The sequence below is a fragment of the Oxyura jamaicensis genome, chromosome 4, assembly GCF_011077185.1.
Source record: "Oxyura jamaicensis isolate SHBP4307 breed ruddy duck chromosome 4, BPBGC_Ojam_1.0, whole genome shotgun sequence".
Classification (NCBI taxonomy): Eukaryota; Metazoa; Chordata; class Aves; order Anseriformes; family Anatidae; genus Oxyura; species Oxyura jamaicensis.
In genome coordinates, this window is record NC_048896.1 from 72840687 (window position 1) to 72867638 (window position 26952).

Genomic DNA, 26952 nt, shown 5'->3' on the forward strand with positions numbered 1-26952 from the left:
CCTGTTGCTTGTGACGGCTCTGCTGCTGACGCTGGTGCTGGTGGGGGTGGTGGCCTTTCTGTGCATCTACCTGGACGTGCCGTGGTACGTGCGCATGCTGTGGCAGTGGACGCAGACGAAGCGCAGAGCTTGGCACGAGTGCCCCGAGGAGCGGGAAACCGTCCTGCAGTTCCACGCCTTCATTTCCTACAGCGAGCGCGATTCCGTGTGGGTGAAGAACGAGCTGATCCCAAACCTGGAGAAGGGGGAGGGCAGCATCCAGCTGTGCCAGCACGAGAGAAACTTTGTTCCCGGCAAGAGCATTGTGGAGAATATCATTAACTGCATAGACAAGAGCTACAAGTCAATCTTTGTGTTGTCTCCCAACTTTGTGCAGAGCGAGTGGTGTCACTACGAGCTGTACTTTGCCCATCACAAGTTGTTTAGCGAGAACTGCAACAGCTTAATCCTGATTTTGCTGGAGCCGATCCCTCAGTATATTATCCCCGCGAGGTACCACAAGCTGAAGGCTCTCATGGCAAAGAGAACGTACCTGGAGTGGCCAAAGGAGAGGAGCAAGCGTGCCCTTTTCTGGGCTAACCTGAGGGCAGCTATTAATGTTAACCTACCAATGTCATTTGAAGCAAATGAGGAGGAGAATGATGTTACTTCTACTGGTAGTATCACTCAGCCTCTGATTAAGTGACTTGTCTGTCCTGCATTATTTTGCGTTAATGAATGTTTTATATTTTTAAAAAATATTTTGAATTTGTAGCAAAATGTTGTTGTGAAGCATATGGAAATTGCTACTTCTTATTTTAGTTGTGAAAGTAGTCAGAGGTTTTCTGTTATTTCCCCATCATCGACTAGAGGATGAGAAAGGAATTTTCCTAGTTATTTCACTTTTTTCAGGCTTGTGTTGCCTTTGCTTTGGATGTTTTCCATTGATTTTAGCCATATCTGAAAGTAACAAAAGTAGTGATTAATTCAGTGTCATTGGGATTGTAAAGTCATGTACTTAATCTATGTTCTGACAGGGATGTTTTGAAGTTAAGATGGCAGGGGTCTGCTTCCTAAGGTTTAATTAAATAATACATACAAGAAGAAAACTCTTGTTTAAATATATTTCTATATACTAATATAACAGATGCCAAGGGTACAGTATTCCTACACCTTCAGACCTCCCTGCAACTTATTCCAAGCCAGTTTTCACTTCTGGGAAATCTTCCCCTTGATCACAGACAGAGTCTGTCCTGGGTAAAAGCTGGAAGTTGGAGCCATTAATTCACGTTTAATGTCCTTCTTACTTTGCTTACATTGCCGCTTGCATAGACTTACCCATCAAGCAATGGTTTTGTAGAATTTGCTATTGGCTATCTTCAAAATAATAGCTAATATCTGAATTTATGATTTTTATTGTATTATACTATTACTGTCTCTGCTGTGCTCATATCAAGCTGTATTGGGCTGCTTGTTTTGAGAAGTATACTTATATATAAGTACTTCAGTAATATATTCTCTTATTATGAACTCTTTCAACTGTAAGGGTAAAAAAAAAGATATGTCTCAGTCTACTACAATTTCATTAAAAAAAATCTCTCAGTTACACCACTGTAATTCTTCTGTTAAATGATAAAATAAATTTTATTACTATCTGTCTGGATCAGCTAGTAACCAACCTACTTCATAGTGTGGTTTTGTAGGTATTTAGAATGTGTGCCATGTGATAATATTGCAGGAAAGCCCCTCTTACTGAAAATAGGAAGCAGAACTTGCATAACCATTGTGAAAGAGTTGCATTACCAGAATTGTCACTGAATTAGGTCATCTATTAAGTATTTAAACTCAGGAGGCTAATGTTTTGAGGTAAATCCCCTTCTATCGCTAGAGTTTCACTGAACTCTGTTATCCTGCCCTTTCATCATCAGGCACTGATTGTCACCTTGCAGGTTAAAAAGCGCATGCTCCACTGGGAAATAACCTCTCCAATAAAATCAATCTAATTAAACTAATGATACTTGTTGATAGGAGGCATCTAATTATTTGCTGTACTTGGATTTAATTTGATAACCTAATAGATGTCTCATTTTTTTAATCTGTTATTAAACTTCCTTGTGTCATGTCACTGGTGGCAAGGAGCTGTGTAATTATACTTACCACCTGATGGAAATGAGAAGCCTTTGGACCGCAACCGTGAGTGGCATGTGAAGTGAGCAAGCCAGTAGGAGGATGTGATCCCTGACACAGGCTGCTAACCACCCAGAACTTCGGTGGGAGCCAGTGGATGTGGCGTGCTTGACAAGCAGGCTGTTTGCAACCAGGGGAGATGTTCAAATGGGAGCTTAGGGCCCTGCAGGAGGTAATGTCAGCAAGGCATCACCCTGCCCTCTGAGTCACTTGTGCTTCATGGAAACCTCACTCAGCAGCCAGGGGAACAGGCACTGGAAACAGATGGCAGAGCTCATGTCCCAGTCAGCCTGCGATGGCAGGCTGCAGGGTGTTTTCCACAAAAGCCCTGATGTTCAGCCTGGAGCTGCAGCCAGAAGGCACAGCTGGAGTTGCTGCATTTCCTTCTTAGCAAGTTTCCCCTGACCGTACAACATCACTCTTGGTGCAGAGTATTCGCTTCCTCAGTAACACTGCTGTCTGCTATTAAGCAGTTGCCTAGCTAAATTTTAGAGTCTGCTTTATGATAGCTATGGCCAGAGTATGCCTATAATTTAAGGTTTGAAATGCTCTACAGCTCTTAGATACTTAAGGAATCGTTCAGGAATATAGGCCAATGCATTAAGCCGGTGAGGGGCTTGATAGCCTCTACCTCTCCAGGGCTCCTCTGAGCTTTGCAGCTGAGAACACTACAAGGAAACCTCTTCTCCTCCCTAATAGCAGGCTTCTTGCTCCCCCCTTCCAAACCTTTAAAGTCTAAGGGTATGATTAGCATTCATATTTAGTGGAAATCTTGCAATGAGCACACATTGCCCTGTCCACCCAACGAGAAAAGAGGAAGTAAGATTTCTCAAATCAGACTTTCTGGTCTCCATAAATGTAATGCAATCAGCAAGCTGGGGTTTTTTATCGTGCTAAATAATGTGTGTAGTATTCTGGGCCTTTGAAGATTGCCTCATACTTAAGACTGTTCTGAAACTGAAGTTGTAAGTAGATGTGAAAGAAATAATTTTTCTCAGGTTTGCTAAGTATATTGTTTTAGGTTATTAACCCTGTGTGTACCCTTTATCCTCTGTCCTTCCTACCTCAGAGATCTTTCACACCCTTACCCAGAGTTTTAGTTATTTGCACGCTGTAGTGTACACTGTATCCACTTAAAATACACTTTGGGTTTCCTTTCTTCTTTAATTTAGCATATGATGGACATTCTCATCACTTCTTTGTTTCTTTGTTGGAACTTTTTTCCCCTTCCCTAAAGCTCTTGTTTCTGTTCAGTGAATTCATGTTTTTTTTTTTTTTTTTTTTTTTTCTGTTTGTTTGTTTGTTTTGATCAAATGTAGAAAATAAGGTTCTACGTAAACCTTCATAGGTTTCATTAAGCAAGATGTGTTCATAAAGTTTCTGGGAGAGTTTTCAAAACTTACAGGATATGAATTGTTGGCTAAACTCTTGAAATATTGTCACACTAATGTCTGCATTTATAAACACGAATTCAGGAACTGCTGTCACTGCAATCATAAGCCTGAAAGTGCACATGAAAGAACATCATGTACTGACTTTGTTCATGTTTTGCCAGACCAGAATTTTAACTGTAGAGATTACGTTAAATGTGTTTTCATGGCCAAAAATCACTGTAAAGACACAAAATCAATCTTGAATCTTTGAGTAGATTTCTGTGTGTGATAGGATCAGACTGTGATGGAAGGTGAGACGGATGTAGCAGCTTCATTTCTTAAATGTGCGTGAAGAAGTATTTTCTTAAAGTACAATCTCTTCACTTAAATTTGGCTATTTTTCTCAGATAAAGGGTGACACCCAGTGGCCAGTTAAATTATCATCGACCGTTTCCTGAAAATGAAAGCTCACACTAGAAAACGTACAACACATTTTTCCACTTCATGCTAAAAATACACACATTTTTCACTAGCAAAACTGAAACAAATGATCATATTGGTCCAGCAAACTCAGGAGCCCCTTGAGGTGTGTGCGGTATATATCAGACAAGAGGGAATTTCCCCAGGTCAGGAGATGACCTTCCTGGTTGCAGCTTGCCTGCTGAGTCAGTGGTGGTGATTCAGTCCCCTGCTCCATAGCTCGATCCAACTAAGTAGGATGTAGAGAGCGTATATTCATGGATTTTATTCAGAGCAGATCACAAACTCTGCCCAGCCCTCTGATCAAATTGCAGGTGAGGTGTCAAAGCTCCCAAATCATGATTACCTCATACTTCTTTGTGATAACACACTCCTTGTATATCTGATCCTATTTACCCAGGATTTATTTTGCATTATCTAATTGAAGCAGATTTTGGGAGCAATAAATACCATCCTTTCTGTACTTTTGGAGAACCATTTGCTCTAATCAAACATCATTAGTTGTCTCATTTTTTCTTTTTCTGGTGGCAATTATAAATTATAGAAAGAACAGAGGTGAGAAAGTTAAGGGACACAATGACAGTTAGAGAAGGACAAATACCTGTTTTGCTGGAAACCTAAACAACTTCAGAGAAAATGGAACAGTTATCTTAAAAATCTCTAGTTGTGAGGAAAAAAAACATTCCTACAGAGACAGATTCAGCTATATATTTGTTTAGCATCCAGAGACCTGGAGCTGGGATAGGCTCCTACAGCAAAGTACACCAGAAGGTGTGAGCTTGGAGTCTCACAGCCTACTGGATCTTTATGAGGATGGGTCAAAACTTCTAGCTGGTGTTTGACATCCACCAGAGTTTCTAAAAAGACACAGATTGCCCTCAGTTTTTTGCCAGAAGTGATCTCACAGCCACAGGAAGGTAACAATCCACTCCTGGCACCCTTCGGCCTGCAGTCCCATAGCCCCCCTGGGAAACAAAAGCCTGGTGGCCCAGGCCGGGCCTGCGCTTGGCTCTGCTTTAGCTGAGGTGAAACACATAGGACCAGAAGCAGAAACCCCTAAGTTTAGTCAGTTTTTCCGTTTTGAACATCTTCAGTGACTTTAAGCTCTGGGATGTTTTATATTTAGTGTTTGTGATTTTATCAGCTAAATGGCACAAAATCCAAAGCATCTGTCACAGAAGTAACAGAAACTTGTCAGACAAATTCACATCTGTGCAGAGTAAAGGCTTGATTAATTTGCTTGAGAGTCACAGTCATTGTTCTGGTCTATACCACTGTATATGCTTCCATTGCATATACAGAGGCTCTCCAGCAGTATGACAGAATACCTTTATCTCCAGCCAGTAAAACAAATGACACATGGTCTCCATATAAAATAACATACCCTCCTGCCCTCTGGTTTTGTCCTGTTCTAGCAACACCAACAAAATGCATGATGCAAGGAAAATTTCAGAGATCGGAGGCATTGTTGGGAAGCAACTGCCTCTTTCTAAAGAAAAAAGAAGTTTTTCAAGCTGATTAGTATTATATTATGATTTTTTAAGTTTGTCACAAAACCAAAAACATCAATCCCTTTTATCTCTTAAGATAACACAGAATATTTCTTTTTTTTGAATACTCACTTTTGTCATGTGAAAATAGAGTGCACCAATTCACTGGGAAAAACAAACAAACAAAAATTACAAACAAACACGCAACCCAAACCAAACCAAAGCAATGCCAACAAACAAACAAACAAAAAACCATATCTAACTTTGCTGTCCACTCTCAACTAGGAGCTGCTTTGGTGGCCTGTAATGCCAGGTTAGTGGTCCACTTCTCAGTTGCCCATCATACACTCATACTCCTGAGGTAAGAAGCCGGTTCTCTTTACACAAAATAGAAGCCCGCTCTTCTGGAGTAGGCACATGTAAGTCATCACCCCCCTCCTGCCCTGGGAAGCCCTTCCAGAGCCAGGCTCTTTCATGGTGATGAAAGTTCAATTCTGCTCATCATAAATTTGTCAGATGAAAACCCATACTTTTTCATATGTATTTAGAAGCCTCTTTTCCAGTGCAGGGCTCTGACTTGGGGTATGTGTGCCTTGATTTCCCTTTCTAACCCCTCCAAGGCTACCTGATGGCCAGAAGTATTTCCTGAAAGATTTTAACCAAGTAACTTGCATGCTTGGTAAAATCATTAGCTGCTGTGTTAGTTTTGACTAGAACAAGAAAGCATCTGTTTCTGCTTTTAGATTGCTTGCTGCACATTAATATCTTGGACAAGTTCCTGGCTTCTTCTCTGTCACCTTTGCACTGTTTCAGCGATGCGTAAACCTCAAAGCAAGCTTAAGAAGCATTCTTAAGTCTCCCCTGAGGCTGGAGATCGTGATGTGGCGCTGGTCCAGAGCTGCAGATCCCAGCTGCCCTCTGATCCCCAGACACGTCAGAGAGGCAGGGGGTTCCCTGGGGGCCTGGGCAGCCCCACGGAGAGCAGCTGATGACAAACCTTCCTACTCATGGGCCAAGCAGGGATGTCCTGAAGCTGTTCCTGCAGCCTCTCACAGTGTCATGCTGGATGTACCTCATGAGGTAGGCAGTGGTGTTGAAACCAAACCCGTCCTGCAGATAACCTCACTGAGGCCCCTGGGGAAGATGCTCTAAGAGAATCTTCTACAGCAAGAGCTGTGTCCTTCTTAAAGGCATGTGCATAAGGGTTGCTCAATGCTGCCCATGGAGAAAAAAGAATATTCTGCATCTAGAGTTTCCAAATTTTCTCCCTCTTCCTTCAAATGGCTGCTTTAACACCCAGGTTCACAATGTGGGGGCCTTTCATGTGCGCTGAAGAAGAAAACCATCATTGTTTGGTCTGGTCTGCACATCATTCACACATACCTATCCTCTGTGTGCCCGGCTCTGTCACCCTGGCCCTTAAAGGGGTCTGCAGGGAAGAGGGGCTGCAGGCAGCCCTTGCAAGACACCGACATCGAGCAGGTCCAACCCACCTCAGTACAGTGATCACCTCGGCCTGAACTCTTAACTTCTTGATCGCAAGCTCTTTGGATTAGGAATTAATGTTTTAAACACATTTTACAGACTCTCATACAGTAGGATTTTCTTGGGGTGGGATGGTAGGTTCTTGTTATTTTTATTCAGTACTGATTTTACACGCTTCCTTTGACATTTTTATGAATGTCGTGCATGTGTAACTATCCGTTGTTGTATAGTAGATGATGACATGACCAGAAATAATATTCTGATGGCTTTATTAACAAGTATAATACATATGTATTTTATACTAAATATAGTATGAGGACTGTACAGTACAAATTTATGTTCACAGTTTGACATGACAAAATGTCATTACTGAATTCCCATCGGACTACCAAAGTAGAAACAGTGAAAGTACATTGAACATTCACATCTTTAGTACGAAAGATTACCAAAATGTCTCCATATTTGCAAGTTATAGTAATGTACACAAGAAACCTTTAATTACCCATTCAGTCTTATTAGCTTATAAAATATATTACATTTTATTAAAAAAATTCTGCATAGTTTATACAAGTATTAAAGTAAATATAACACCCCTGCTATATTTGCAGGTGAGAGATGCTAAGCGGAAAGATTATTTTGACCCTCTAACATTCAAAGTACATAAATAGCAGAAAAGTACTAATATCTGTAAAATACAATGAAAACTGGTGCAGCCCTCTGAAGATATGTAAAATGGATTTGTATTCACCTATATTTTGCTAACCTTGACAGAGACAACAACATATTTGGACAAGATGTGGCATTAGAAATACCACTGCAGTGTATTTAAATAAAACCACACGGTATCACCTGCTTAGCTTTATACAATTGTCATAGAAACTAGTAACCCATTATAATCAAGTTGTTTCAACAGGAACATTTTAGCAGAACAGTATTATTTGTTACCTACTGCACAATGCAACACTGCTAGTGAAAGATGTTTTTTGAAATATACACCGTCAGCAGGACTAGCGTGTGTTTTGTGTGTTTTTGTTTTTAATCTTTTTATCTAAACTGGATTCTCTTTAGGTCATAGATGGAAAGACTGTCTGTTAAAATGTATTTAGCTGTATATATTAAAAAATTTAATTGTACCCCTCAAATCAAAATTTGCTAAAATGAGTCAACGAGCCGCTCAAGATGTAAATGCATGTTTTTCAGCAAAAAGATGAAATCCTATTTGCATGTGACTTTTGACATTCCACAAAGACACCACAGATCCAAGTGAAAAATCATACAAACAAGGCATTTATATGAAAAAATCTCAAATATTTCTATTTAATTTTTTGTTGTCCTAAATCACAAGGCACATAAAGAGATTTAAAAGTTATATTGCATCTCCACTGTATTTTTCCCCACCATTATCATAAATATTTTCTGGAAAAAAGGTACATAGGCTAATGAATGAACATAGTAAATAGATTAAGCTCTGCAAAGTGACTCTCAGGTAAAAAGAAGTTCAGCATTTAAGGTATCTGATTTTATATTTCTAGTTTAAAATAAAAGAAACCCACAACTCATTAAAGAAAACATCTTGTGAAAACCTTAAGAATCTTGTGAAAGCCATAAAAGAGAAATTAAGTATCAGAAAGAAATGTTGCTTAAGCATCCCAAATCTTAGGCATTTGCATTTGTTAAACTAAAAATGGGATCAGTTGCCATTAAACCACTTACAGATTAGTAGGATCTCACCTACTTTTTCCCCTAAAATCATTGAGAATTGTTTTTATCCCAGGATAAAAGCTACTAAGTGGCTGTAGACCTGTGCTTGATGCTACAGAAGTTCCAGCCAGCCCCCTCAGTCAGCAACAGGTCTACAATTACCAATTACCATCAAAATCTTGAAGCACATGAAGGAGGCAATTTCTGACTCCTCACGATGCTGCTGAAAGTAAGAAATGAAAATCCAGCAATAACCATCATTCTAGAACAGCTGCTCAACAACAGCAAGCTCATCAATGTTAGTAACAGACCCGCCAAGCAAACAAGGGCCAATTGATTTTCCAGGTTTTTCAGTTCTGGAGATAAACCGATCAGGGTGAGTCCTAGTGAAGTCCCGAGGATTTGGGGTGAGGTAACAGAGTGTACGGATCTTCTTCATAAAAGCTGTGCAGAACCAGCCCCAGCCCAGCACTACAAACTCCCATTCTGCCCTTTCCAGAGCACAGATGAAGGGTTCTACTCCTTAAATAAAATTGCTGGTTTCATATTCCCATACGTAAGATTTGTTGCACAATTTGAACAATATTTTGCATTTTACAGCAATCACTATGAGCATGTTTCTTCCCTTTTTCTCTACTGTAATGGGCATGTGTCAGCTGAACACCTGCTAAACCCTGTCAGCAAGGGATGGCTCCTCACACTCAGTCTCACGTGTCTGCAATATTTCAGCTTGGTGTTGGACTCCACAGGATGTCGAAGCACAGCATTCCTCTCCTTTGGTCCTAATGTAACCACCTGCAGACGGGCACTCCACCTGCCTCCTCCTGGAGGATATTATCAACTTCCTCCTCCCCACAACCCTCCATTTCCCAGTGGGTCTTTCCCAGAGAAAGGAAAATCTGACTTCAAATTTTACATGTTTACATTGCAGGGAATGATGTTTACCTTACACGGGGGAAAGAACAAAAACTCAATGGTGTCCTAGAGTCTAGACAAGTACATCCTGTTTCCTTGTAGTGCCACAATCTGCCAGCTAATAAAATACAAAAACCTTCCTTTCAGTGGCGTTCCACATACCAGAACATTTCTAGGGTCAGCTGTAGGTTGTTTGAATTCAGCTTATTCTACTTGTATTTTACCTATGGAGGTGTGTTTGCTAACTGACCTGGGAGTGAGGAGTTGCTGATGTGACATTTTAATGCAATAGACATATCCACAGGAAAGCTTAGTCTACTTAGCACTGAGAGACTACTGGAGTCACAGACCAGAATTGTCAAGTGGATGGTTTGGTACACATTTTTATCCAAAACAAGATACATGACTCAATTTATCATCAGAAGTGCTTCATATTTGATGCCATCTTGTCATAAAAATATTGTGAATTAATATTTTAAAATACTGTAGCATATTAAAGTGGAACTCGCAACAATACAGTTTGGAGCATTTTTGACATGACAATTTCTATTTTCTGAGGTACAGCAGAAAGAAAAAATATTTAAAGTAAAGGAAATGTAGGGGAGTGATTACAGAGGGATAGTCTATATCCCTGAAATGAGGTGTGGTAGGTTTCTATGAGTATCTTTTAATGCCATGTTATAGAGTACCGTATGCGTTCCATCCATACAGGTGCACAGAAAACAGACATACAGTGTCACGCAAGGTCTTCATTTAACAAATCCACCAGGGCTTTATGCAGTAAGAGCAAGACTGTATACTACACTATAATACAGAGGACAGATGACATTGGTTTAGATACAGAGTATTATGTGAAGACCAATTCCTGCTAAGTTTTCTTCTTGACTGGGGTGAGTGGTACTACAACTCAATCTTTCTGTGAAGTATATTGCTTAGATTTATTCCTACGGTGTAATTCACTGTTTGGGCAGAGGGGATTTCTAAATCACGTGTCTTTCTAAAACTGCTGTATTAACCATACTGCAAAAATCAATGAGGCTGGGAAATCCATTCATTGCATTGTTGAGCATAAAATGAGAGTGTATCCCTTAGAGGGCACATAAATAAAGTCTCTGGCAAGGACTAGCATTTTGGATATTCAGTAACATTTACTACTTTATCAGTATATGCTGGGTTGATTATACGAAGAAACCAACAGAAGCCGTTTGCTTACAAATTCCCTTATTCACACTGGAATACATTAAACATACTCTCTGCAGAAAGGGTTTGCTTAGCATCCCCAGGAGAAAGAAAAAAAAAGTGTTCACATTCTTTAGGTCTGACCCGTGGCAAGGACATAGAAGGGTTAGATAACATCTAGTACTGACCATATGTAAGCTTTTAATGGTATAAACTCAGAGATTCAGACCAGCTGAACCCAAATTAAAATGCATGTGTAAAAAAAAGTGTTGACAGGAGTCAGGGACAGAAGACACTCAGACTAGCATGTGACGTTTTCTGTGAAGAGCAAGATGGTCCGAACGTGAAAAGCTACGGTCACAGTCTGGGCACTGAAAAGGTTTGATTCCTGTGTGCTTGCGGAAATGCCGCGTTAGTTCATCAGAACGAGCAAACTTCCACGTGCATCCCTCCCAAGTGCATTTGTATGGTTTTTCACCTGGAAAAAGAAACACAGAAGTGGGGATTTAAGATATAAACGCATCAGTTATTTGATAGAATTATCCTCTTGCCTTGTCAAATTTCAGCAAGAACTTTCATGCTTATTCAAAAAGCCTCCCACCAGCACCGGGCTGCAGAGTATTCTGCGCTGGAAATCGTGCAAAGTTAGTAGATCAAAAATTGTTTCCTGCCACAACTTATTTTTGTTATTGTCTCTCTGTTCCTCCCTCTGCCATATCAGCACTTGTTTTGTCTCATCAAGCCCAGAAGTGTGAAAGTTTAAGCATTTGTTCAAGTATTTTCAAAAACAGGACCTCATAGGGTAGATTAGCTGGGGAAAGGATTGGCGCTATCTTTCAACACAGCTCATAGAAATCTCACTGTGACCTCTTACAGTTTCATTAGTATTCATGACAGGCACCTCTGTCACGAGTAGCTCAACTTAAAATCTTTCTCAACAACTATTTCTAATACGTGTTTCTCACTCTCTTTCACACCAATGTGCAGCCAAACAGGTGCAGGAAGGGCTGGCTTGTGTAGAGATAAGACATAACACAGACATATGTCTGTAAGACAGACATAAACTGGGCGCCATTTCACCTAGAAGTGTCTTGTTTGCAAAGATCTTGGATGTACATTCAGCATGTCAAGATGAACATTTCTGTGGAGAACAGCGCCGGGGATATTGGAACACTCAGAAAAGAGCACTATTGGACCAGTGGTTAGCATGTCTCCATGAAGCAGACCTGTTTGTCTTTGGCACACAGTCCAGACTTTTGTAAACCGGCTACTCCCGTGGAAGTCTCAGTCAAATTTAGCAGTGATGTAAGAGGTATGGTAGGGCAATTTGAACTGATTTGGTGTTTACAGGGTGTGCAGAGTGAGTAATCTGCAAGCAACTGGACAAAAAATTAGCAAAGAGCCAGTGAATGTAAAGCATACAGCACGATCCTGCTCTGCCTTACAGTCTCGCGGGTTTTTCCTGCTACATCCTTCCCCTCTTTCGCTCAGCCCATAATTATATTCAGAACACTGCCAGATCTAATCTATGTTATTTTGTTGTTTACACCTGTGGTAATCTGGCAATTAGTACAAACTAAAAGCTTAATCTACTCTTTTACCAGAGGCTTGATGAAAGAAAAGTATAGCAGTGCTCAAACCTGTATGGGTTCTTCTGTGAGCTTTCAGGTGGGAGCTTTTAGTGTAGACCTTGTTGCAGCCTTCATAATCACACCGATGTATTCTGCGTTTTCTTTGCGTGTCTGGTGATTCCACAGGTAAAGGTCTCTTTCCAGGCTGAACTATAACTGAAGGGTGATTCCTGTGAAGTTAAGTTCCATGTTAAAAATGAAAAACATTTAGCACAGCAAACCTCAGTTAATATGATTCATAACAGAGTCCTTTATTCACTACCACTTTCTGTCTCTTGGCAGAAAGAACAACATTACATGCATGTCGAAAAATTCAAGAGGGTTTAGCAAATTTCACGTATTCTAGCAGTAATATTTTTGAACATTTACTCACTTTGCAGCATGATGTAGCCTTTTTTACTGCTAACTAGCTTTTTAAAAACTTACAAAGGAAAAAAAACACCACCTTCCAATGCCTGTTTTTCAGTCAAACCCAGATTTTTCAAACTATGACTTCATAGTGAACTTGTATTGTGTTTATTTGCAGCTTTTCTTCTGCCTTAAAATGCCTTAATTTGCTTGTAATTGGAAATGGCTATTCCATACCATTAAAGAAATTCTTTAGGCTTTCAAAGCAGAACTCAATCTTTATTGTTCCAGCCACTCCTTTAGAGAGTAATTAAGAATTTCCTGTTTGGTGCTGGCAGGAGGGTGCGGCCTCCCTATACCACTGACGTCAATTCCTAAAAGTAGAGTTTAGCCTGTGCAACACACCCACAGGATGTCTAAAGCTGGCTCTCCACCTTCATAAACATCATTTTTTTGAAGCCCACAGGTACAGTGCAGGTAGGACACGTACTAACTGCATACAGACTTCCAGAACAAATAAAAACACAAACATTCGCATCTCTGAAAATACAGCGAGCTTCTCAGAAGATGTCATTCACTACAGGTATTTATGTTTGAACAACAACCCGAGTGCACCATTGGGCAGAACCTTGGTTCTTTCTTCCATGTCAGTGTTGGAAGAGGAAGTATGTTTGTCAGAAATGTAGGGGGTGTTACAAGTCTCGCAACCTCACAAAGCTGCATTTTTCAGCTGATCAGCAGGTCTGTATCGGCTCTTTTTATTTATTTTTTAGCTTGTAACTGAAACTTAGTATATAATGTGCAGATACTTGTATTCCTTGTTCTAAGACCAGCCCCTCCATCTGATAGATACAAGTTTTCTAGAACTCCAGTCCTTTCCCAGTGACTGCATTTCATGTTTCTTTACAAGCTGGTTTACATTTAATATCACTAGGTTTATATGAAGAGTTACTTAAACCAAGTTCCCTTAGTGCCTAATATTCAGAAATGCTGAATGACTACTTCTCACAGCAAAACCATAGACATGTGCTAAAGGTCCTTTGGTGGGAAAAAAAAAAGGGAAAAAGAAAAAACACACATCAGGCACAGCAAAGAAAAGTTTGCACATGGCTTAACAAGAAAAATAGTTTCTATTAGTCTCCACAGCAGCAGGATGGAAATTACTGAAGTGAGAAAAGTTTCATTCTAGTACTCATTCTGTTATTACAGAGTTACCAGCTTGAAACCAGGAGCCACACTCTCTTTCTTGGGTGTTTCTGTGACTGTTGAGTGATGCACCCTTCAAGCACACATTAAATCTAGCTGAAAGTACCATAATGGCAGAAAACCCAAGGCAATGATTTTAGACACAGATGTACATACTCTTAAATAAGAGACAGGCTCTTAGCTTCTACAGAAATGCTTCTCTAATGTAATGCTCAGTTTTACTGCTGTAGCATACTACTCTTTCTGGAGAAGCTCTGGCTTAGCCCAGCAAGCAAACTTGGTTTAAATATCTCTGCGTGGAGGCTACTCTTGGACACTGTCACATCCGGAAAAATGGAAAAAGAGAACACTGACGGTATGCCATTTGTGATTGTTCATCATATAAGGGTGCATACATAAAATGCTGCATATTTGTCTCATTTTCCATTTGGAGGAAAGGAAGTTGGTAAGACTACAGAATGTTATCAGTATTCAGATAGGGGATGGCAGTTTAAAAATAAAGGTTAAGATGGTGTCAAAAATCAGAGGTAAGTGTCAATAATAAAAGCACAGCCTTCTTCCGTCCCTTCTTACACAAGATACAAATTCATGCAAGGCTAACCATGTAGGCATGGTTCTGTAAAAGAGCATCTTCCAAAGATCATGTTGTAATTTCAGCATCTTTTTCTACTCCTTTACCAGCAGACCACACTATATGGCTAGCATGAGTTTAATTTGGACACTTATGCTCGCCAGAGAGTATGTTAATGAAGCTTCCTATACTCATCAGAGATTTTTACCTGAAGTTTGATTTTAGAAATCACTGCATAGTTACATCAACTATCAGACATTCTAGGAAGTCCAACAATCCCTACAGAAATGCCAACAACATTATACACATAATGCATCTGCCAAAAACTAATTAAAAATCAGCCATTTAAAAGTGAGACTGAGCCCTATGCCCCTTTAATGTAACTTCCCTGTGTGTCTGAATATGTGTAAAAACTTTGGGCAGTTGGAACCTATGAAAAATGACAAAAAAAAAAAATACCAACGTGTAACTACAGCTCATAATGCTGAGAGAGAGGATGATGAAGCTGTGAGACAACAGGGAATTTTGTAAAGGTTTAATTCTCTCGTCTTGTAACCCTTGTGATTTGTCTATTTTTTACAATCATGAAAGGTAGGCACTACCATATACAAGCTGCTCGCTGCAGATACAGCAGAAGTTGAACTCCAAAGGGCTGGCTTTAGGAATGAGCACGCATCGCGGCTCTACAGGACAGCTAGGAAGCAATTTAAGGAAGCAGTGTGAGGACTGTGTCTCCACAAACACAATGCCTCTGCATGAGCAAATGGATGAGATGCTTTGGAAACAGACTGCTCCCATGTAACAATGCTGCTTGTATCTTACGGCAAATGTTACGTTCCTTGCTTGGTGGATGGGTTTCCTGTGGAAAATGGACTCACTGGGAAATAGTTAATGCAAATCACTAATGCAGGTGACAAGCCTACAGAAGTCTCAGCCCTGGAGGAAGGGTGTGGTATCAGCCAGGAACAGCACTTACTGGTCTGCTTTTCTTAAAGACACCTAACAAAGAACAGAAGCGTAGCGTTTGATACCCCTGACCTCGCAGAAGTTAGTTCCAACTACATACAGACCTCGCTACCGCGTGTGTTGAGTCCACTGTGGAAGATAAGTAACCACCTAGTAACCACGGAAGTTTTCTATTTCATTGTAATAGAACACAGAAGCTTACTTTTAAATAAACAGCATCCTGCTTAGGAAAGCTTGCTGGCAACCAGTTAACTGTCATTGTGCCCAAAAAGGCAGAAATGGTGCAAGTACCAAATTAAATACCAATCAGAGTTAATTGCAAAGAACCTGCAGCCTGAAACCCACACCTAAGGTGCTGAGAGACTTGAAAATGAGGTGGGGTGCCTGGAAGAAGCTTGTGTAGGGTGCAGCCAGCTCTCAACAACAACATGCCTTCACTCTGAAGGACACGCAGAAGTCTGCCAGCCTCATGCTTTCTCTGGTTGGAATTAGATGATCTTTAAGGTGCCTTCCAGCCCAAACCATCCTCTGGTTCACCCGGTGTTCCTGCACTCACACACTGTTTCTGGGAGTCTGGCTCAGAGTCCTTCTTCCCCACCCGAGGAGGTGAGGCCTTGTACAATGGCTCAGAGGGTGATGGCAAAGAGGAAGGAAGGGAAGAAATGGATTCTGAGGTCATGTACCAAGAAACTAGCTCAGTTCCCAACTTCATGTCCTGTCAGAGCCACACCACCAGCCTGTGCATCCACCCAGAGCAGTCCCTGCTCATGCTGAACTCTGGACAATTCCATGGTTTTGGTAAGTCGGAAGATTTTTTTTTTTTTTGTAGGGAAATAGTAAATGGAAGTGTGGCCATGGTTGCTCAGGTACTTTCTGAGACATTTTTAACATTTTCAATCAAAAAATTTCAGCCCCAGATCGGCTTCTTCTTTCTAGCCCTTGCTCTGCCTTTTGCAAATAGGACTGCTTTAAACCTGATCAGATCTGTGATCCACTTCACAGACTGGTCCCAGTAACAGCTCTAACAGCACAAAATGAGTTGGTACTTGGGTGCAAACAAGTGGCTGGGGAGGAGACAGAGCTTCCGGAACTACCTAAGCTGCCAAAAAAAACATCTGTGGAACAATGGCCTCAGGTAAACATGGAGCTTCACTGGGTGTACAAAGAACTTGTAGGCCTAAGGGGTTTCTTTCCACTGGGTAGCCAATTTTTTTTAAAAAGACAAAGAGGTACTCCAAGAAAATAAAGTCAAAAGAATATTTTTAAATAAAAGTATTTTAGGTCGTATAAATACCGAAATCAGTATGGAATGTCTTCAATGTATTTTTTTAGCTTGATGCTGATTTTACATAAAGATGTATCACTGACTTACTGGCAGTCCTGTCAGCGAATTGTAGGATTGGAAGCAGCATGACTTCAGAAATGCATCATATAAATATGACAGATCTACATGGCTGCTATGTAGAAATATGTTATGTACTCCTATGTTGTCAAAGAGGAAAAAAAAAAAGTTGCAATCACATCTCACTGTGGCAGCTGGGGGGGAAAGGATGTTTTTCTGTATTTTACCACATGTCAAACACAGTGACTCTCTCTCACTCCTCCAAATTAGTAACTACTGCAATGAACTGCATTTTGTTACCCTGATGATCTTGGGACTACTGTTAGCTACTTACTCTTGCAGCATGACTTGCTGGGGAGACAATGAGGTCATTGGAGGCGATATTCTTTCAGGATAGAAGTCAGTCTTTGATGGTTCACTTCCTGGCTCTACTTTAATTGTTTTCTTCAGTGTAGGTTTCTCGAAAGACTCAATGACAGGCACTGTATGGGGAAGGGTCAGAGGAGGAAGGCAACATAGGAAAAATACAGGCAGCTACATAAATAGATGTACATAAAAATCTAGTTAAAGCAAAAGAACCCCTCCCCAAGCTTTATATTTGTGCACCAATTTATACAAACATGTAAAATCTTTTGGTTTTAGTCTACCTGCTGATGAACTGTAATTCAAAAAAATTCAATTCACATTTTCATTAATTCAAATCTCAGTAGGCCTACTAAGATAAACAGCTTTATGCAGGTATAAAATAGAACAGATTGGTAAGTTTGGTAAAATATTTATATAGTAAATTCTTTGCCTGCATATTTTAGAAGAACAGGAGAAGAACATGAACGATGTCTCCAGTTCCCCAAATGTGAAAAACACATGAAGAGGTGCCTGGATATACAGTTATTTTCCCAGGATGAGACAGCATAAAAAAGAAACTGACAATACAAACCTTGCATGCTACTTGGACTTTCCATCTCATCTGTAAGAACTGTGGACACCATGATGGGCTGCTGAAGATGGGGAGCATACATAAAAGGAACCGGCTGGACCACAACAGGCTGGATAACTGGGAGTATCCCAGGGCTTCTCAGTCCATGGCGTGAAAGAGCAGCAGCCATTACAGGTGGGATTGTTATGGGCATAGATAAAGGCTGTACTCCCGGGGGTGATGGCGTGAATTTACTGATAGGTGAGCTGGGTGAGGACAGAGTCAATCCGGGTGAAGTTCTCCTATGCACAGTCTGAAATTTCAAGGGGGAAGGAGAACTTCCAGTGGAAGGTGGTGAGCTTCGCTTGTTCACCGTAAGGTCTACTGGCTCCATCTGGATTCCATTCGATAGTCCATCAGCGTTTGAGTAGAATTTATTGTGCAACATACTCGGCGTAGAATAAATGACGCTGTATTTGTTTGGCTTCATTTGGTCCATGTAATTGGACGGGTATGACTGTCAGAAAGAGCAGAAAAAATAAAGAAGATCAAATAATGAATCAGTATGCACAAAATTAAAGCTGAAAAAGAATGACAGCTAATAAAGCTGAGGCAAAATGAAATAGATTCAAGAAAACATTTTAATGTACTTTCTAAACAAAAGTGTATTAAAGCCTAAGACTTCACTCAGAGGAAGTTACTCACGTACTGATTCACTAACTGTTTCAGAAGCAATGCAAGAAGATGGTGAAAAACAAATCCTCAAAGCTTATTCAATGTTTTTTTCTCCCTTAAAAACTGCTTTTCACATACTAATTTGCACATTACTTAACTGACCCAGTAGATGCATGGTGCTGTGCCCAGTACTTAAGTATAAAATGAGGAACACGAAGTCATATGATGGATCCCAATCAACTGCTTAAGTAACTGGAAAATACCTCACAATTATCACAAGAACAAGGAATCAAGTATTTGCAGCCTGTGAGTGGTAAAAAATATACAACCGAGCTACAAAAGCAATGGGTAATAAACTCTAGAGTGCAACAGGTAAATTCGAAATCTCTAATTTATTTTTTTCTTCAGGCTAAAAAAAAAAAAAAAAAAAGCAGCTTACTTGACAGTCTGATTTTGGAAAACTAGTCCAAAGCATAAATATTTGGAGTGTTGGAAGAAGATTCCTGTTAGTTAGTGGGAGATAGAAGTTCTCATTACAGGATCGTATAAAACCTGAAGTTAATCTTAACCTACACGATGATGTCCACATTTCAGTAAAAACAATTTTTTGTAAACCATGAGGTATTAACAATCATTTCTGTAACATTTCAAAATGTTTCTTCTTGGAGTAAAACTTCTAGAAGCGAGTCTTCCTGGTTTCTTACCTTTGTCTTCCCTGTAAAGGACATTTGTCCTTTAAATTTGTCCATTTAATTTTTGTCCATTTGTCCTTTAATTTGTCCATTGTAAATGTTGATGATAACTAAAAGTATTATTGCTAAATGACACAAACTTAATTTTCATTTTTTTGAAACACTGAGTTCAGAAAATATTGTATTCTCCTGATGTCTTCATACTACCATGATGAGAAACAACAGAACTGAGTCTACAAAATACTCTTATTGTTATTTTCAAACAAAGCTGCATATAAAAAATGTGTTTAATATTCAAACAGTAAATATCACATTAAAAACTCTGAAACGTTATTTAATTAAACTTTTTATGACTTACAAGTTCAACTTATAGGAACATTTGTCTTTTATGGTAACTGGTTTGCACAACTCTATAAAAATGCCATTATTGCATGCAGTGGGGGGTAAAATAAGTTCTGTGGGTATGCCACCATTGCTGAGCCAATCAATAATTAATTTGAATTCCAAGTGAGGAAGGGCTCTGAATATTGACAGAGTTTAATACTTAGTATCAGTTACATGAAAATAACAAACTCCTGTGATCTGTGTGATAACTTCTCTGTGTACCACAGCGTGCATGAACTCATGCATAGCAGAGCCTTATGGATCTAGCACACGTGCACTGAACCCTACAGCTTAGAAAGACCGCAAGAATAGTAGAAAGGAAAAAGACCGTGCCATTTAAATCTTAGGGAATGGTTTTGGTCATTGCATCTATTAAAGAATGAAGCATCTCCAAGCTGTACCCAATTCTTCAAGTAACACTAAGTGTGTGCCGAAAAACTACCAAACTATTGAAATGTTGTACTGAGATCTGTAAACTGGAAAAGTTAAGTAACATATAGCAAACATATAGCAAACAAGCAAGAAATACTTTCGAAGAATCGGAGAGAAAATAATCTTATTTGGGGAGAAAATTATTATTTTAGGGACTCGGTACTCTTGGGACTCATGACTTGAATTATTTTTCAAAAAAAGGTTTTCATTGTTGTCATTAATCTAGCACAGATTTCGCATCAGCTACTTCTCATGGCAGTTTGGGGAAGCTGGATCATTTTTCTAAGCTCTTCTTCCTTTCAAAGTTGTAATTGTCATGTTTCTATCTGAACAGCAGATAAAGTTGTGAAAGAAAAATGTGGTGCAACAAATGAGTTTCTTTATGACAAGGGAGAGAGATTTCCATCATCTAAAGCAGCAGAAAGATGCCTCCTTATGCCTCTCACATTTCAAAGAATAGAAGGAAAAAAAAGGGGAATTTCTTGAATTTACTTGTGCACCTAATTTTTCACAGTATGTGAGGCTTTCCAAATCTGTGTTGGGTACAGGAAGAGTGAAAAAGACAGGAATGATGCTTGAACAACCAAAAGTAGGATATCTGCTATCAATCAAAGCCTACATGGAATACATTTTTGCTTTGCTATCAACAAAACATAGTTGAAACCCTGTAAGTATGGAGTAAGTCACACTCAGATCTATCTCACAGGCCTTCACATTGTAAGAAGACTTCACAATGTCCTTCTGTAAATCGGGAGCATTAAGAATAGCAAACAAAAAATCCTGACTGCCACTGCTTGGCCTTCAAAATGCCACCAACTGCAGTAACCAGGAGTGTATTTCATAGCCCACAAGAGCAATCTTTTCTCACCAATCCTAGACCTTCCTCTGGGGACTGCAGCCTGTTCCACCCTGACCAGATCTCTACCAAATTTGCAACAGTACTAAGTATCTTATGTTGAAAGTACTAAGTGCTTAGCATTGATGCAAAGTATGCTGTTGGAACAACGTAAAACTGGATATTATCTCTATGTCTACCCAAAATACTTAAGCTGATACATTTTACTTGTATTTCCATTCTGGGAATTAAGAGTGCATGCAGGAGTTCAGTCTGACTTGGATTAAAAAGAGAGAAACAAAACAAAACAAAACAAAAAACAACCACAGGTTCTCACTTTCCTCTAAGTTCTGCTTTGATGAAACATCCCTGTGCAGAACAGTGTATCCCCACAGTAGCTCACTACTAAGATCCAGGGTTGTATTTCAATTGATATTCCTTTACAGTCTCCATCCAGATCTTTTTTAAGTTTGATACGATACTTTCCCTCTTGGACCTTATTAAGCAGTTCATTTCCCTTTCCTTGCTGTTCAAGGAACTTTTGATGCTCTAGTTATCATTTGAAAGTACCATATGGTTGATACATTTAAATCAGTGATCCCAAAACGAGGAAGAATCACCATGCTTTTCTTCTTGACAAGTTATCAAAAAAGACCAGCCAAAAATGTCAAAAGCACCTATCAGCCCCCAGAAGACTGCTGCTTTCACAAGAGGACATTACGAAGCACTAATCTGATAGAATTTGCTAAACTCCGTTAAACTGCCACAGTGAAACATATCATTTATTGTACAGGATAACACATTTCGAAGAAAGTCATCAAGTCTTTTTCAAACTACATGACCCCATGAATTTAACTGTAGTCTAGCCAGACTTTTACAAAACTAGGAACAGATGAAGAACCTGCTTACATACTTAACACAAGTTGTCAAATCAGTATCATGGAAGAGAATGAACAGGATTTAGTCCAGAGTAGCTAATAAATGAAAAAGCATGCTAGCAGACAAGTTAAGACGTCAATCCCTCATGTAGCACTATGCCTTAAACAGGGGTGAAACAAGTTTTTGTCTTTTTTTACTGATGGAGGGGCAGAGAAAACCATTCATTTCAAAGAAATAGATGATCAAAGAAAGATGGTCATACATAGCAAAGGAACTTCTTTCACTAAACGGTCACTGGTCTTTGTCCAAATGTTTAAAAAGTCCTCACGGGAAACATTTAGGTAGGATTCAGATGACTCTGACACTAGTTCACTAAGAATTACCATAAAATGTGTTCAATAATTCAATTCAATAAATAGTACAAGTTGTTGGTAGAGTGATGAAATGCTGTGGGTGCGAGCTGCAGTCATCTGCGAAGTATAGTTAATCCTTTCAGCCACACGCCCTGAAATACAGTGGAGTCAAGACTGTAATTTGTTTCTCTCTCCCACCCCAACTAATGGGATTTTTTTGAAGACAGACTTTATACCTGCAGACAGTGTATGCTCGGGCAAAATAACCAATCATTCCGAAAGGGCTTCATTTACTCTGACCTCTAATGATACTATTGGAATGACAGATACAATACAAATCATGATTTTGAAACTGAGTTATGTCAGCCCATGTTAAACTGAATCCTATGCTTAACACCTCCCAAAATGACATGAATAGTTTGTCTTTCCTTCTACCTCCTCAAAAGAAAGTCAACACTAACGTACTTGGCTATGGCTGCTAGCCTTTCCTATGTTCTCTCCATGCCATGCCTTTATGAAAGGCTGTTCCTGCTGGGCAGCCTCGGCAGGAGGGCTCCAGGGAAGCTACATGACCAAGGATTGCTGAGGAAGCCAGCAGGACCTCAAGGGCTTGGGTTCAACAGCCTGTGTCTGTACAGAAGTTGAAACAAGCTCACTCCGCAGCTCGAGGCAAACCTGAGTGATCTCCATGAGGGAAACCTCACTCAAATAATGTCCTTTTATCTGAACTTTTTCAGGGAAGACTCCCATTCCCCCAAACCTTCCTTTCCTGCTTTTATTTTGTATTATACAGTAACTGAAAGTATACACATTTGGTAAAATGCTCCAAATAGCTTCTAGGAGCTGGTCAGAGTGATAGCACTGAGTTAATAGGATGCCCAAGATGACTCCAGAGGTTCAACCACACCTTGATGTGTAAGTAGCATGCAGCATAGAATACACAACATCTGGAGCTACAGTCCTGAGGTGCACCATGGTTGGAAACGTGATCTTGTTCTTCCCATGGCAGGTTCTCCCTCACCCACTGTTCTGGGGGAGAGAAGGCTCGCCCCTCTCCTGGTCAGCCTTCTGAGGGACTGACCCTGCCCAGGATGCTGGGGCAGGATCTCCTGCCTCTCACATGCATCATCCCAAGCCACTGCAGAACCTTTTCCGGGAGATGAAGGCAGATGTGTACAACAGACAGCTCATGGTGTCTCTATAGTGACTTTCTGTTACTCATGTATTAACATTTTTATTGTACAGGTGGCCCACTTTGTGCCTTTGATAGATACCATAAAACATCCTTAGATAATCATAGATAATCACCACTAATCTTACTAAGGACATGCAATAACCGTGATTGAAGTCACCGACAGACTGATCAATACTAAGGTTCTTTCTTGACCCAAATATTGGAATTTGTCAATATGCTTACACCCTCAGTAATAGGCCAATTATTTTTCTGTCATTGCTCAGAAGTAAACAAACCCCACAGAAGTCAAGCTTTACATGCATTTTAAAATTAAACTCTCAAGAAGTGTCGTTAGTAGCACCAAAGAAATCAGTGCTCACAGATGTATTTAATGGCAATTATTCTACATTTTAAATAAAACAGGAAACAAACTTTTCACTGAGAGATGCCAGTCAGAGCATGAGTTTAATGCACCCTAATTTATGCACACTGACTTCACACTTTTAATTGATCAGCTTTTCTAAGGGTGTGGTTTCATGTCACACTTAATCTGATCTTATTGCAGGCTACTGCTGAAAGGGGAGGTCCTCTTCCCTCCTCCTTCCCCCTCCTCTTGCTCTAGCATTGAGCAGCTGCAGAGTGAATCAGATTAGTTTCCTGATCTGACAAAAAAGGGGTATTTTTGGTAGGTTAGCAATTGACCATACAATGGGCTGATCCAGAGGATCCAAGTTATTCTGTGTCCGCAAAATAGCCTCATGTCATCCAAAGAAGACAGTGAGCGCAAGAAGTTGAAAAAGAGGGATAAAAAAAACAATCCATATTTCCTTTCAGCAGCAGCAGCCTGAAGTTGAATAGGTGAAGTACAGATGAAACTGCCTCCTAAGGTTGTATTTCCCTGGCACCCTAAATCATCTTAGTTCAGTGTCCCCTTCCCAGCTACACTTTCCTGTTGCTCTTGCTTATCAAACGTTTTACAGAGCTGATCCTATACACCAAGTTGACGGAAAATTTACCCAATCAAAAAGTCAAGACTCCATTTATTTTTCTCCAGTCCTCCTCCACTGTTTCTCATCTGATTACACAGTAAGATAATTAATCCAGCATACCCAGGAAAAAAGGCGTTGGTTTTTTTGCCAGGATTAATGTTCTGCTGGTTAGAACACTAAGTTAGCCCTAGGCACATGTGGTCAAGACCAGGAGAGAAAGAGAAAAGGGGCTGGGGAGAAGCTGTTCATTTAGTTCAAAGGTCTAACACTGAAACCACAGGCTCTTGCCAATTCACTGTGAAGTCTGGCAGCTTAATTTCAACCTACTTCCATCAGCAGCATGACCTAAAGAGATTGGATTTGCAGCGTGTGGGTGAGGAGTTCTTGGATGTTCTCTCCTCTGCTCTGTGGATGGCACACCAGCAGAAGTAATGCTGCAGGTCATTCATGGACAACAAATTCACAAAGTACAGAAAGTCTTCCTACACTATGAGTCTTATTGCCCTAATATCACAGATTCACAGCCTTTCCTAGACTACTCCAAAGCGTAGAGAAATCCTGGTATAAATTTATAGATGGAAAAACTAAAGTCATTACAATGGCTAAAATATTGTTAAAAGTCTTACCACTGAAATAGGGTCCATGGCTTCTTGCTTGATAGGGACTGGGTCAAACATTAGCATCTTTTTTATTCACCTGTTCTGATGCTTGCAATGTCCCGGCCTACACAAGAAAGACAATGTGTTAGAAAGCTGCAGGAAAGTCCCAGTTCAACTTTCTGAATTGTAGAGATCTTACTATTTGCCAGGTAAATGTCTGTATTTATCCATCTCTAATACTGTTTCTTAAATATTTGACAGAGCTTCATTTAAAAAAATACAGTTATCTTAATTTTATTCTTTCCCATTTGCCACTGAAATAAAGGGACATCTGCTCACTTTAATGAAAGTTGCTGTGAATTTTTATTGTTCATGTTCATATATCAACTTTCATTAGCTGTCAGCGCATAAACACAACACAGTTTAGACCATACATTTCTCATCATGATTTTAACTTCAGAATAATCTTGTATAGCTGACCGTACAGTGAACTGATTCTGGAGAGAATCTCTTTCCTAAAAGTCCTCATAGAAAAGCCAAAACCTTCATGTGCAATGACACAGAAATCAACGCAAAAGAAAGATGATTAAAAGATAGGACTGTTTTGGAGAGGTACATTCAATGTGCTGCAATAACTTAACATGAAAAAAAAAAACTTAAGTTATTTTCCCAAGAGAATAGATTTGCTGACAATTCAACAACAATTTCTGCTAACTATGCAAAGGAAAAGCACTCCAAAAAAATCTGGCTGCATTCTGTGCAGCTTCAGTTGTTTTTTCTACAATGTTCCAACTTTACTTTTCCAATTCTAGCTTATCTTGAACTGCCTCAAAAAAAAAAAAAAAGTAATCAGCATAAAGCACATCACCATTTAACTATTGTATTACACATCTTTGGTCAGCTTGGAAAGGTACTGTGCAGGAAAAGAATAGGTAACTCTGCTGGAGTGGGCCGTAAAGTAAAATAAAAAAGTAAAACTAAGAGAAGCAAAGTAATGTTGTTCTCAGTGACACTTAGATGTGATAAGCACTTATATACTAGTTGAGATGATACATATTATATGACTGATGTTCAGTGAGGATGTTCTGATCACATACAGTACACTGCATAGCGCTGCAGGGAAGTGGTCTGATGTCTCCAAGATGTTGACAAAAAACTTACATTTGCTTTTGACCAGTAGATGGCACTGGAAATAAACGAATACAGCCAGACGACACCATCTAGACAATTTCACCCCAAGGAAGTAGGCGAAAGGCTCTACAACAGATCTGGAGTTGTGGCCGGAAAATTTCCCCCGAGATTTAAATGAAATGTTAAATATACCTGCTTCAAGTTAAAGCTAACGAGCCTACGCTAATGAACAATCTTGCAATGAACTGCCACATGTGTTTGTAAATAAGGAACGGGTAAATGCTTCCAGAGAAAGATGGCATGAGCTCTTACAAGTCTATCATTAATTATTCGGGTATATGAATAAAGTTTTAAGAGATATGGAAAAATATTACAACAGTGTACCTGTTGAATAACAGAAACAAATTAGGATCAAAAGTGAATTAATGTATTTTCACAACTTTCCTTAGAAAAATCATAGGCCTGTTAAAGGCAAACTGAAGAAAAAAAGGAAAAAGTTGAACAGAACAGCTCAATGCAATTCTGAGTTAAACTTAAAATGTAGTTTTTAGTTTAGAAGCAGTTCTATAAAGATGACTCTACTTAATAAAAATTGTGACAATTTTGCTAACACTTTAATCATGCTTGCAAGAAAGTTATCAACCATACTTATTTTCTTTGAATGGTTATCTTTTTCAGGTTTTTAATATTTCCCAGACAGAACTAACATTTCACAAGACTGTCTCCCCAGAAATATAACCACATATCTATGCATTGAGTTCACATATGTATCTATGCATCACTTACACATGTCCACTGACATATATATGCATTGTGAAAAAAGAAAAAAAATGAGGTATTTTTAGACATAAAGATTATTTACAAAAACTTGTACCATTTCAGACTTCATACATAAGAATTTGGAACATACCTAAGAATTTTGAAATTTGCTTTCAGGTTTCCAGAAACTTTCAAGTTTTAGCTTGAATGTGCATAGATAGTGACACACCAAGTTGTAATTTAGTGAAGAGAAGAAGGAAAGAATGGAGAAGAGAAGAGAA

General features: G+C 39.5%; 2 protein-coding genes across 2 annotated transcripts in view; one reads left to right on the forward strand and one right to left on the reverse strand.

Moving 5' to 3' along the window:
• LOC118166261 (toll-like receptor 1) overlaps positions 1–1537 on the forward strand; it is a 4917-nt gene extending 3380 nt beyond the window's left edge. Inside the window, exon 3 of the mRNA XM_035325025.1 lies at positions 1–1537. This exon is cut by the window's left edge and continues 837 nt beyond it. Coding sequence (XP_035180916.1) covers positions 1–685 — 685 coding nt within the window. The 3' untranslated portion in view covers positions 686–1537.
• A 6489-nt stretch (positions 1538–8026) lies between these two features.
• Positions 8027–26952, reverse strand: part of KLF3 (Kruppel like factor 3) — a 27697-nt gene continuing 8771 nt past the window's right edge. Inside the window, exons 3-7 of the mRNA XM_035325368.1 lie at positions 24809–24905; positions 17791–18286; positions 17188–17335; positions 12430–12590; positions 8027–11267 (exon numbers count right to left, since the gene is read on the reverse strand). Of these exons, the coding sequence (XP_035181259.1) occupies positions 11086–11267; positions 12430–12590; positions 17188–17335; positions 17791–18286; positions 24809–24865 (1044 nt within the window). The 5' untranslated portion in view covers positions 24866–24905 and the 3' untranslated portion in view covers positions 8027–11085. The remainder of the gene's footprint in view (positions 11268–12429; positions 12591–17187; positions 17336–17790; positions 18287–24808; positions 24906–26952) is intronic.